This window comes from Symphalangus syndactylus, chromosome 2 (genome assembly GCF_028878055.3).
Source record: "Symphalangus syndactylus isolate Jambi chromosome 2, NHGRI_mSymSyn1-v2.1_pri, whole genome shotgun sequence".
Taxonomy (NCBI): Eukaryota; Metazoa; Chordata; class Mammalia; order Primates; family Hylobatidae; genus Symphalangus; species Symphalangus syndactylus.
In genome coordinates, this window is record NC_072424.2 from 101107308 (window position 1) to 101121879 (window position 14572).

At 34.0% G+C, this 14572-nt stretch overlaps 1 protein-coding gene across 1 annotated transcript in view; it reads right to left on the minus strand.

The window, feature by feature from the left end:
• The window catches only part of TRDN (triadin), a 407513-nt gene that overhangs the window by 82772 nt on the left and 310169 nt on the right, over positions 1–14572 (minus strand). Inside the window, exons 24-25 of the mRNA XM_063621032.1 lie at positions 10207–10245; positions 7299–7358 (exon numbers count right to left, since the gene is read on the minus strand). Coding sequence (XP_063477102.1) covers positions 7299–7358; positions 10207–10245 — 99 coding nt within the window. The remainder of the gene's footprint in view (positions 1–7298; positions 7359–10206; positions 10246–14572) is intronic.

Genomic DNA, 14572 nt, shown 5'->3' on the forward strand with positions numbered 1-14572 from the left:
AAACATTTCCCCAGACATGGGACAGAGACAACTGGGACAGGTTCATCTTGGCACCAAGGGACAATTAAGCCTAACTGTAAAATGATTGATTAGTGATGCTTTCAGATAAGGATGTTGATCAAATGGGGGGAAATGTGAAAGCTGATAATCTAAATTGGGTCATTCTTGTCATACTCAACTAAAACAAAGTCTAGAAAAGCCAGGGGGAGAAAACACTCAGGGCACAACACAGGGCTCCAAGAATATAATTCTCCGCACATACTTGACTGCTGGAATTGCTTGTTGTAACCTGAAACCAGTTTTATCTATAGCTTCTGAGATAACTTGCTGCAACTCTAGGACTAATTTTGTCCACCTCTGTCACTCACCAATGGGAGCTGGCTAAACTTTCTCGAAAAGCAATACATAAAATTTCTCCTTTCTTAATAAATCCTCTAGTCTTGTTGTTGTTCTTTAGACATAATCAACGACCACCTAGTCTGCAGGTATGCCATGAATTGCTATTCTTTCTTCCCAAATAAAACATGAAATTTAGAAATTTGTCTTCATATCTTTATTTTTACTTCAAATGCATGTCATGTTTGCCACAATTTTTATAAAGGGGTAAAGAAAAAAAAAGAAATTTAGTGTCCAACAATATGCTATGCTAAAAATAAATAATTGTTATACTATTGCTCCAGTATTTAAAAGCATAGTCATTTTTGTTGTTTTATTTTTAACAGTTGTAGGTTAAATGATTTAGCTTTGCCAAAGAAAGGATTTTTTCTTTTTCTGAGAAATAAGAGGTGGAAAACATTGTCTAATATTGCTGAGGGGTCATAATAAGTAAGAAAACCATCCTCCAGATTTGGCAACAAATATGTTATTGGTCACCTTTATAGAAGAGGATTTAGAAGAAAAGATTACCAAGTAGTACTTCTTCATAAGTACTCAGCTTTAATTTAATTTATCTTTTCATTATTCCCATTAAACTCTAAGGAAATTTTTTCTTCCTCTTAATTAAAAAAATTTCCTCCACCTAGAGCATGTATTCCAACACTTCTTATATCTGGGACAGTTCTTTCTTAATTAATATCTCTCTGTGTTGGTTCCTTGCTCCTCCTCTTCATGGAATACTTCACCCTATCATAAACACGAAGACAGCAAAAATATTTCTTCGATTCTACATACAAGAATATCATTTTTGGCCTCCCTTTGACAACAAACTCCTCACAAAAGTAGTTTGTGCATTTTCTTCACTTTTGATTGATACGTGTTTTTAATTCCTATAAATTGATTTCTGTTTCCACCACTCTACTGAAAATGCTCTCCAAACATTCACAGGATGACAGGGTTTTTGGTCATATGTATTGGCTTTGTCTCACTCATCTTACCACCATGACCTTTCTGAGATATTGATACTGACTCCTGACATTCCCACTTTTTCCTGAAAGTGTCTCCACTTTGGGAGGCTGGCACACTGTAGTCCCTGATCTTTCTGGTAACACCTTTTTTCTCTTCACTAATTATTTTGCTTTTCCAAGAAGTTGTTCTCAGTTCTTTTCTTTTTTCTTATGCTCATTTTAAAAAAATAATTTCAACTTTTATTTTAGATTTAAAGGGTACATGTGCAGGGTTGTTACCTGGGTATGTAGTGTGATACTGTGGTTTGGGGTACAAATGATCCCATCACCAAGGTAGTGAGCATATCACCCAATAGTTTCTCAACCCTTTGTCCCCTCTCTCTCTCCCATCTCTAGTAGTCCCAAGTGTCTATTTTTGCCATCTTTATGTCCATGAGTATCTAATGTTTAGCTCCCACTTATAACTGAGAACTTGCAGTATTTGCTTTTCTGTTCCTGCACTGATTCGCTTAGGATAACGACCTCCAGCTGCATCAATTTTGCTTCAAAGGACATGATTTTATTCTTTTTATAGCTGCATAGTATTCCATCATGTAGATTTACCATATTTTCTTTATCCAATCCACCATGGATGGGCACCTAGCTTGATTCCATGTCTTTGCTATTGTGAGTAGTGCTGTGATGAACTTATGAGTGCACGTGTGTGTGGGTTTTTTTTTTTTTTGGTAGAATGCTTTTGGATAAATACCCAGTAATTAGATTGCTGGATTGAATGGTAGTTCTGTTTCAAGTTCTTTGAGAAATTTCTAAACTAGTTTCCACCGTGTCTGAGGTAATTTACATTCCCATCAACAATGTATAAGTATTCCTTTTTCTCGGGTTTGAAGAACTCTCTTTCCTTTGTCTTCTACTCTGAACCTCTCACCTCATAAATACAAAACCCAGCCTGAGGATTCAAAGTGAATGTTCCCAAATTACAAGTGTCTATAGAAAATCTCTATGTAGAGTCTCCACAAACACTCACCCCACTTGAATTCCCTTTGCAACTTCTAGTTAATCACCTCCATCCTCTCATGCTTCAGACCTTGTAGTTACGCAGAACTAATGTCATCAACATCTATTATTTTCATATGAAACAGTTTGATGATTACAAAAGCCATTATAACACAGTACAGAGAGAATGATTGTCTTTTTAACGTATAAGTACTCACAGGCCTGAAGGAATATGTAACAAAATGTCATTAGTAGTTTTCAATAGGTTTCAAAGATGAGTGATTTTTTAAAACTTAAAAAATAATTTATTGAACATTAGTCATGGCTCTAAATAATTTTGAAAGTAATCAATGTTAATTAATTTAATGTAAATATTCCAAGGTCATTACTTTCTCTTTATGCCACCTTTATGTTGCTCCTACTTTTATTTTATAATACCTAGATTGTTATAAAAGATTTTGGTTCAAACTCCTGATTCTAATTTATTTCTATAGAATTTCACTCTGCATGCCATTGTGACTAGCAATTCCACCTTCTTCTCAATTATGGCCTCAAGAATCCAAATTTCACTTTAGTCTTCTAAGCCCCCATTCCTGGATTTAAAGAGCCATCTTCTTATGGCTGTATCCTACTACTGCAACTTTGCCATCTTCTGCTAGCCATGTGACTCCTGGAATGTCCTTCGTCTTCTCCTCACCTCTCCCACCAATGCTGTGCTTTTTCCTGTCTCTAGGCTAGCTCCTAAATATAGCTACCATACTGAAACTGTACCAAGTAGAAAGCATCACTTCTGTTTCATGTAACAAATATGCTAGGTGAGTATGATGAGCTTCACTCAATAGATAAGAAAATTAATGTTCAGAAACATTAAGTAATTTAAGTAAAGTTACACCCCTGAACAAGGGGCAAAGGGAGTCAAATTTATGTATCACTAGTATAAAGCCAACACTGTTTCCATCATACTTTATAGTAATTTCCTTATCTCAGCTGCTCTTACACAGTTGACTCTTGAACAACACAGGTTTGAACTGGGCAGGTTCACTTATACATAGTTTTTTTTTTTTTCAATAAATACATTGAAAATTTTGGGGGAGGTTTGCAACAATTTGAAAAAACACACATGAACTGTGTTGTGTAAAAATATAAAAAAAAGAGGTATATCATAACTGCATAAAATATATGTAGGTACTAGTATGTTTTGTCATTTGTTACCATAAAATATACAAATATATAAATCAATTATAAAAAGATAAAAGTTGTCTAAACTTCCACTATAAGCACTTCCAGATGATACTAGGTGCCATGCACAGTCAAGAGAAAGGTAAACAAATGTAAAGATGCAGTATTAAATGATAACTGCATAAAATTAACTATAGTACATACTGTACTACTATAGTGATTTTGTAGCCTCTCTTGCTACTATTGTGATGAACGGAAGTTTTGTGGGTATCTGCTTAAAATGCTATGTGACATTAATCTCTGCATGAGCAGTTCATCTGTCCAGTAAATTGCATATTTCAGTAAAAGGTGATATTTTGTAGTTCTTATTTATCATTTTTAGTGCAATACCATAAACCTTGACTAAAACGATGGGACCAATATGAAGTGCCACTAGTGATGCTGGAAATGCTCCAAAGAAGCATAAAAAGTCATAACATTACTGGAAAAATTTGAATTGCTTGATAGGTACTGTAGATTGAGGTCTGCAGCTGTGGTTGTCCACCATTTCAAGATATATAAATCCAGCATAGGGATAATTATTCAAAAAGAAAAGGAAACTTGTGAAATCTTCATTGCAGCTACACCAGCAGGAGTGAAAACCTTGTACTTATTGCAAAATACTTTTTTATCTCATTTTGATAATGTAGCTTTTATGTGGGTGCAGGATTGCTATAAGAAAGTTGTTCCTATAGACTCTATCATAATTGAAGAAAAAATGAAATCATTATATGACAACTTAAAGAAAAAGAAAGGTGAAGGATGTAAAGCTGGAGAATTTAATAGCAGCAATGGATGGTTTGATAATTTTAGAAAGAGATTTGGCTTTTTTAAAAATGTTACAACAATAGGAGAAGAAGGTTCAGCCAACCAAGAGAAGGCAGCAGAAAAGTTCTCAGACACCATTAAGAAAATCATTGAGAAGAAAGGATTTCTGCCTGAACAGGTTTTTAATGTAAAGGAAAGTGACCCATTTTGGAAAAAAATACTACCACAAAGGACATTCATTAGTAAGACAGAGAATTGAGCCCCAGAATTTAAAGCAGGAAGGGACAAGTTAACTCTACTGTTCTGTGCAAATGCAGTTGGGTTTATGACCAGGACTGATCTTATCTAGAAATATGTTAACCCTGAATCCCTGAAGGGAAAACATAAACACCAGCTTCAAATCTTTTGGTTGTACAAGAAGACCTGGACAATAAGAACCTGTATTAGTCTGTTTCATACCGCTAAAATAAATACCCAAGACTGGGTAATTTTATAAAGAAAAGAGGTTTAGTTGACTCATAGTTCACATGGCTAGGGAGACCTCAGGAAACTTACAATCATGGCAGAAAGGGAAGCGGGAACATTTTACATGGCAGCAGACAAGAGAGAGCAAGTGTGAAAAAAGAACTGCCAGGCACTTATAAAACCACCGGATCTCATGAGAACTTACCATCATGAGAATAGCATGAGGGAAATCGCCCCCATGATCCAATCACCTCCCTCCCAGTCTGTCCCTCAACACATGAGGATTATGGGGATTACAATTTGAGATGAGATTTGACTGGGGATACAGAGCCAAGCCATATCAGAAACATTTTTATGGAGTGGCTCCATCAAGGCTTTGTCCCTGCAGTCAGGAAGTACCTTGCCAGTAAACGGTTGCCTTTTAACATTCTCTTAATAATTGAATAATGCCATTGGCCACCCACAACTCTCTTGAGTTCTACACCAAAGGTGTTGAAGTGGTCTACTTGACCCCAAACAAAAAGCTCTAATTCAGTCTCTAGATCAGTAGGCCATAAGAACTTTTAAGGGTCGTTAAACATGGTTCTTTATGGAAAGGATTGTCTGCTATAGAAGAGACATTTGACAGAGAGGACATCATGAAAGTCTGGAGGAACTGTATTATTGAAGATGTCATCTTTGTTAGAGGAAAAAGCCATGAAAGCCATCAAGCTTGAATCAGAATGTTTCTGTTGGAGGAAACTGTATTTAGATGTTGTGCATGACTTCACAGGATGTATGACAGAGTCAATCAAAAAAATCATGAAATAGACAGTAGATATGGCAAAAAAGGTGGGAGGTGAAGGATTTCAACATTCAGGACTTGGAGAAATTAAACCACTAATACACACCATGCCAGAGGAATTAATAGAAGATAATTTAATGAAGATGAGCACTTCTGAATGAGTACCAGACAAAGAGGTAGCAGATTTGGAAGAAGCAGTACCAGAAACACATTGGCATTAGAGAATCTGACAGAGGGGTTCCAGTTACTCAAGATTGCTTTAACTTATTTTACAACATGGACCCTTACATGAAGCATTGCTTCAGTAAAGTAAATGCTGGAAGAAGGATTGGTACTATCTAGAAACACTTTTGGAGAAATGAAAAAGCAAAAAAGTTAGACAGAAATTACCATGCATTCTGTAAAGTTACACTTCTGACCCATTTGCATTTATTCCACCTCTTCGACTTCTGCCACTCCTGACAGAGCAAGAACAACCCGTCCTTTTCCTCCTCCTCCTCAGCCTACTCAACATGAAGACGTGGATGAAGACTTTTATGATGATGCACTTCCACTTGATGAATAGTAAATACATTTTATATTTCTTATGATATTTTAAATAATATTTTATCTTCTCTAGTTCACCTTGTTGTAGGAATACAGCATATCATACATATAACATATCAAATAGTTGTGCATCTAGTTTATATTACCAGGAAGGCTTCTAGTTAAGAGGAGGCTATTAGTAGTTAAGTTTTGGATAAGTCAAAAGTTACATCTGGATTTTCAACTGCATGGGGGTTAATGCATCTAACTACCACATTGTTCAAGAGTCAAGTGTATATTCCTGAATTTCTAGCTTAAATATATTACCTCCATTAACTTTTCACTTACTGCTACTTAGGAATGGCTATAGGAATGGCTCCTCTCTCTAACTTCCTAGGGAACTCTTCACTAATATCACTTCCTTGTAGCCATCTTTTGATAGCTCATGTCTATGTCCCTGATTACACTCTTTGAGAATGGAAATAATATCTTACCACTTGTTTGTAAATTTTATATTACTAAGCACAACTCTGGACATATGGTAGTGACATTAGCATAATATATGTTTTGAATAAGTTGTTGATTGATCATATTTTATAATAAAAGATGCCTTAATGCTGATTTATCTTTCATAATAGGAAATTAAAAACAAATATCATATAAAAATAGACATATTCTTTCCTCCGCTTGGTCTATTCTGCTATTAATACTTGTGATTGCATTTTTAGATTCTGTATTGTGTTTTTCAACTCCATCAGGTCACTTATATTATTCTCTATACTAACTATTTTGTCTGTCAGCTCCTACAATGTTTTATCATAATTTTCAGCTTCCTTGCATTGCATTAGAATGTGCTCCTTCAGCTTAGTGAAGATTAATTTTATCCACATTCTGAAGTCTACTTCTGTCATTTCAGCCATCTCAGACTCTGCTCATTTCTGATCACTTGCTGGAGAGGTGATATAGTCATTTTAAGGGAAGATGGTACTCTGACTTTTTGAGTTTTCAGCGTTCTTGAACTGATTCTTTCTTATCTTTGTGGGCTTATTTACCTTCAATCTTTGAGGTTGCTGACCTTTGAATGGAGATTTTTGTCTGTTTGTTTTTGTTTTTCTTTTAAAAATCTGGCTTCCTTTCCATAAGGCTTCTGTAGTTTGCTGGGTATCCACTCCAATCCCTAGTCACCTCAAATTTTCCAGTACCTGGAGGTATCACCAGTGAAGACCGCAAAACGGCAAAGACGGCAGCCCTTCCTCTGGGAGCTGTGCACCGGAGTACAAGAACAGACGTATAGACCAATAGAACAGATTAGAGAACCCAGAAATAAGACTCCACACCTACAACTATCTGATCTTCGACAAAACTGACAGGATTCCCTATTCAATAAATGATGCTGGGATAACTGGCTAGCCATATGCAGAAAATTGAATCTGGACCCCTTCTTTAGACCATATACAAAAATTATCTCAAGATGGATTAAATACTTAAATGTAAAACTTAAAACTATAAAAAGCCTGGAAGACAACAGAGGCAATACCACTGAGGGCACAGGCACTGGCAAAGATTTCATGATGAGGGTGCCAAAAGCAATTGCAACAAAAGTAAAAATTGACAAATGGGATCTAATTAAACCAACGAGCTTTTGCACAGCAAAATAAACTATCAACAGAGTAAACAGACAAACTACAGAATGGAAGAAAATTTTTGCAAACTATGTGTCTGACACAGGTCTAACATCCAGCATCTGTATTGAACTTAAACAAATTTACAAGAAACAAACAAACAACCTCATTAAAAAGTGGGCAAAGGACATGAACAGATACTTTTCAATAGAAGACATACATGCAGCCAATAAGCATATGAAAAAAAGGCTTAAGCTTAATATCACTGATTATTAGAGAAATGCAAATCAAAACCCCAATGAGACCATCTCACACCAGCAAGAATAGCTATTATTAAAGTCTGAAAATAACAGATGCTGATGAGGTTGTGGAGAAAAAGGAACGTGTATACAATGTCGGTGGGAGTGTAAATTCGTTCAACCATTGTGGAAAACAGTGCGGCAATTCATCAAAGACCAGTGTGGCATACCATTTAACAGAGCAATCTCATTACTGGGTATATACCCAGAGGAATATAAATCCTTCTGTTATAAAGACACATGCACACATATGTTCACTGCAGCACTATCCACAATAGCAAAGACATAGAATCAAGCCAAATGCCCATCAATGATAGACTGGATAAATAAAATGCGGTACATAGACACAATGGAATACTATGCAGTTATGAAAAAGAACAAGATCATGTCCTTTGCAGTGACATGGATGGAACGGGGGGCCATTATCCTTAGGAAACTAATGCGGGGACAGAAAACCAAATACCGCATGTTCTCACTTATAAGTGGGAGCTAAATCATGGGAACCTATGAACACATAAAGGAGAATAACACACACTGGGGCCAATTGGAGGGTGGAGGGTGGAAGGAGGCAGAGGATCAGAAAAAGTAACTAATGGATATTAGGCTTAATACCTGGGTGATGAAATAATTGGTACAACAAACCCCCATGACACACGTTTGCCCATGTAGCAAACCTGCACATCCTGCACATGTACACCTGAACTTAAAATTTAAGTAATAATAATAAAATAGACATAAATACTTAATGTAAACTAATAATAGGAAATTGTTAGTGCATATTACTTTTTCTATTATATATCATCAGTAAAATAAAGCATAAAATACAATGTTATGCAAACAGGAAAGGACAACATAATGCACCTTTTATCTGATTAGTGAGTTTTCACTGCCCCAGTAAAAGTGCTAACAATAATAAGGCAATTTTTTGTATGCAGTTTTTTCTTTTCTGAAGATATATCTAAAGTTTAATTGTAACTTTTGATGCAAACACTCAATATACCATTTTATCTCTATTATGCTTTTTTCTGCAGTTTAAATTTGTTCAACTTCTCATTGATCTTCCAAAGAATGCATGTTTTAAAATTATTTCAAATTACTTTAAATGGGCATGCTCATTCACTAAAAATAAGAAAACAACTTAAACAATTCATTTTGATCAGATGGCAGTGCTCTTAAGTGACTTTAATAATTTAATATTTAACATACACATAGAAGGGTGAATTACAATAATTGCTTAAATATAGACTAAAATTTGTGCAAATGAATATATGCAAAAATTTTTAGACCAAGAGAATGAATGTCTGCTTTTATGTAGTATCACTTTCACTATACAGATAGATTATATATATATATATATATTATATATATATATATAATATATATATAAAACTTTCTTTTGGATACATATAAACATATAAATCTCCTTATAAAGATATAAAATACTTGAATTAGGATAAGCCATAGAAAGACTATAATTGAAATTTTCCTTAGGATTTAGTGTCTTCCTTTTCTACATTTTCCCCTATTCTATGATATTCATCCACTCAACCTTCATCACTCGCCTTGAGCGCCTAGCTAATCTCTTGACTTCTTCCCTTACAAAACCTGTTTTTAGAAAGTCTATTTTGAAAGTGTTTCAACTTTCAGATCAATGGCCAACAGGTCAATGGATTACTTCTCCATAAAATATTTGCACATTTAATTGTGGGAAAGAAAAGTGTTTAATCTGTTAGGTTGAACCATGTGGGACTCCTTTTTGGAGATCAAAATGGTTGAAAGTTGGTAAATACAGGTTCATAAAACTCAATCCATGATAATAATAAATTTTAGGCATTTGCTACACTCTGTATGGAGCCTCTGACATTTAAGGTGCCCTCTTAGCATTTCATAAACAGTGTTCAATTGCCCAGTAAATAAACAAAGAGCAGTGTATGTGCTAATGGTTCTAGTGCTTTGATAAACTTACCCAAAATCCGCTACCAGAAAGCAAGGAATTTTTGTTAACTTTAGCATACATTTAGTTTTATTGCTTATTACTTGTAAAATATATGGCACGCAGCATCAGTATTTTTTTAATGTTTTGGATGTCTAAATATTTTATCCAGCCATAATTGTAAAACTGTAAAACTAGCTTTCTTCCAACCAAACAGAACATCTCCTTGTATGTAAATCTTACAAAATATCCTTACCTGCTTTGGACATCTTTTCATCTTTTTTAGTTTCAGGTTCTGGGGTAAAACGTACACATAAACACGTATAAACAAAAGGGAAAAAAATAACATTTGAAAAATAGTCAGTACAAAGTGGATTAATAGGTAGGCTTCACTGATTTTTCTTGTCTGTTTTCAATTTCAATTATACTTATATACTATTATCAAAATATTAACGGAATATGTATCTTTGGTAAATTATAAAGTAACTTAAGCAAAAATACTTTGATTTTAAAATCTAGTTTGCAAAAAAGTTTCATGTTAATCAAGTAATTTGGCTTCTTGTCTTTAACAAAAGTCAGGACTTATAATTCATGCATTCTCTAAATATTGCAAATTAAAAAATTAATAAAAATTGCTCAGAAGAAAAATGTCATAGATTTTCCTAATTTGACCAACTTAAGCAATTTTGTTTTTGATTACTATACATTTAATTCATGGGGCTCCACCTGGTGGTTAATATAATTATTGTTTTCCTAGTATTTCTATTAGTATTAATTTTATAAAGTAAATCAATTTTACTTAAATTTAATATAATAATATAAACAATCAGTGAAATAAAGTATCTTGTTCTCTTATTGTCCTAGGACAATGTCTTTTGTCCAGAAATTCTGCATTCCAAAAACACCAATATAGAATAAATTCATAGCTTTTTTAAACTATTCAAGTAATATTCATAGCACAACCCTAATCAATAAGATAGTTGACTATATTTTCATGTTGCCAGTCTATACTTTTATTTAACCAACTTTGCTTAGGCTTTATAGTTATCTGCTCTTGGTGGAGAATCTTCTTTTGATGAATGGACGAGTCCTGGTACAGTATAGTTTTCCTCCCTTCAAACAGCAGAAAAACTGACCTCATAGTTGGAATACCTACTAAGCACAAACTATGTATAAGGGATAATGCTACCAGCTATATTTGGGTTTTAGTCTAGCAGTGTATCATTTTCTGTAGTTATAACTTAAAAAACTAATTTAACTGCAGAATTTTATATAATAAAGAATGTCATAGACTTTTACACCCTACTTCCTGTAATACTTGAATGCACATTCTGTAAAAAGTAGTATTGGTGCTATTAATGCACTCTGACACTCTTTGGCACATATTTCTCCCCTTTTCTGACACATTCACTTAGCTTGGTAGATACACCCTATTTTAATGTTTTCTATGTGCCACAGTATTATAGAAAATTTTGTTATTATCTGTAACCACTCTTTAGATTTTAAGCTCCATTAGTGCATGAACTGTGTTTTGTTTATTACTCAAATAGCAGCACTGGGTAAAATATCTGACATGTGGTATATGATCAACGAATATTGTTGAAGGAATGAATGAGTGAAATAAATGGATATATAGAAAGACTAAAGGCTCCCTGTTGGGTATCTGAAATCCTAGAAGAAATTGATTCATCTTATGCCTCTAGAACTAGAGCTAAAAATTCAATGTCACATAGCTGTTGCATTTATATTTTATTTTAGAAACTTAAAAAAAATAAGTGATGTCTTTATGTGTCCAACGATAGCAAATATGGCCTCCAATAACTCAATGATACCTTCAATTATTGAGTTTCCTGGTGCTATGTTTTGTCTCAGTCAGTTTAGGCTAAAGTTAATTCCTATCTAATTACTTAATCTACAATAACACAATTCTCTCTTTTGATGGTGAGTTCTGATGAGATTTTGGCTTCACTGGAAAGGAAACAACTTTTTTTTTTCTCTAATAGTTCTATCTTTATTGAATCTATGCTAGGTCAACAGTACAGTTTAAGCTTTCAAGCAAATTAGCATAATTCTAGTAATGAGAATTATTTTTTCTGGAGTACGTATGGCTCAAGTGCTGGTCAATTGTTAACTTGTGTTATTCCATTATTTTATGAAGTACGTGCTATTTTAATCCCCATTTGGTAGATGAAGTGACTGAAGCTTACAGAAGTTAGTTTGCGGAACCTCATTCAGCTGCTAAGTGGCAGAACCAAGATTCCATTTTCCCAACTTATTTCCCTTCACCCGGGTCATATCCCAAGGTCTGGATAGAATGATCTTGGTCTCCTTCTTAGTTCTGTTTCCAAAGTATGGCTAATTTGAATATTTGGATTTCTTAGAAACAAATTCCCACAAATTCAAATCTTTTCTTCCTAGGACACAGTTCATTAGCATTTTGCTCATCAATAATAGGTATCTATTTGAAACAGCCTTGCTTCCCACTCTGCACATGGCTCTCACTCCTGTCAGTCACATTGTTATTGTAATCTTGAAATGAAATCTTCTCAGCCTTAATGTTTGTCAAACGATCTTTTGGAAAAAATAAAAATTGTGGAGAATATTTTTACCAACTATGGGTACAATACAACCAGAACCAACACAGAATTTTGTAAGCACTCTTATGAAAAGGTACTATCTAACGTGTGCCTGTGGGCCCTCTTACTAGAACAGAACGACTGGCTTTAGTGTTATGTGAACAGTAATGCTAAAGATGACCTTAGGACAAGTTCTTTTGGTGTACAAAGAGTCAGTTTTTGAGTTCTATAATCTGACTTTAAAAGCAAGCTCATTTCCTGAGTTTTGTGACCTTGGGCATTACTTAAAACCTCAAGTCTTTATTCTGTCATTGCTAAAATGGAGAAAATAATGTAAAATTGATGTGAGAGTTAGGAGTGATGTATATAAAGAGCTTAGCTATTTTTAAATTATGCCCAAAAACTTAAATTGCATGATCTTTCAAAGTAATTTTCTTTTTTTTTTTAAACAGAATTGGGACTTCGCCCTTGAACATTCAAGGCAGAAATTGATATGTGAGAAATTGGCAACGGATTTTCTAAGTTGGGCAGCTCTTTTATTAGGTTACTTGATTTTTAAGAACTCAGTGCACTCATTTTGTAGATGGTATTTCTACTGACAATCAAGTATTTTTTGAGCCATATGAGATTACAGTTTCTAATTATGATTTATTTCAAGCCATATAAAAGCAACTATATATATATATTTACATATGTGTGTATATATATAAACTTTATATATGAAGCTTAATAAAAAGTTATAATGAGATGCTTCAGGAAACTAAGGACAGTTGTTAGTTGATACTGGCCATTGGGACTGGGAGGCCAGAGAGACAGCAGGCGAGCATTTATTTTTCATTCCGCCTTCACTGTTTAATTGTTTTCTACCACAATTATTATTGTATAATAATAAAATATCTAATTTCTATAAACATTTGCCACTGAAGCCCTTCGTTTTGGGCTACACGTACAAGCACTGGGGAAATATGGAACCAAAAAGTCCCCATGCTAAGTTGTTGAGGCAGGCAGCCTGCCATTTCCTATGCAGCACTGACTTTTTCAGGCTGTTGATTTCATTTGTGAAATGTAAATTGCTGATGGGCATGGGGAAGGGAGCTTCATTAGTGATTTTTCAATGTCATCAATAGTGTTTTCAAGTAGAATAAGCAGACCAAAACTTCAGCATGCAAGTGCTTAAGTCAGAAGGGCAGCAGTGGAGACAAACTCTTGTTTAGGAGTCTCTGCTTTGTCTTCATAAAATGAAAAGAAATAAATTTATTCAATATATAAATCCCAAGAATCTGCATTCTTTTCAGAATGCCTCTATTTTAAGTACTTTGCAAGGCAAAAGCTAAATATCATTGATTTTTTTCTCACTTTATTTTGTTATTATCACAGTTGTTTCTTTAGCACATAGATATCTTACATGTGCAATAAAATAAAATAATAATAATTATTATTTTGCACCAATGACACTTTGCATTTGCCACATGGTAGTCTCTAAGGTAAGTGTATTATATATGTTATCTATATTTTATTTATATAATATTAAATATCCATTTGTTTATTAGCTCTCTAACCCCAATAGCATATAAACTTCATGAGTCCTGCGATGAATTTTTATTTTCCCTAATACATGATAATGCTTAGACTGTTCTTTGAACAGAAGAGAGATCAACAAATATTTGTTGAAAAAAATGACAAATTACATAATCCTTACATACCACTCCTATGTGGCAAATGTTATTATTAGGCTCAATTTACAGATAGCAATACTGAGACTTAATAATATGTTTAAATACATACTCCCTAGTAAGTGGCAAAACTGGGATTCGAATTCTGTTTTCAAAGTTTTAAGCACTTAAAACACACTTCTGTAACTAAAGTTGCTACAGATAGAATTAAAAGTTTTGAAGCATTTAATACATAAAAACTACATAGCACACCACATTCTACTTCTTATAAGAAGTGTGTCTATATTATCTATGTTGTATTATCTATACAAACTATTAATAGTCATTAGGATTATAATTAACATATACAGTATAGTCACAGAGGTTTCTATTT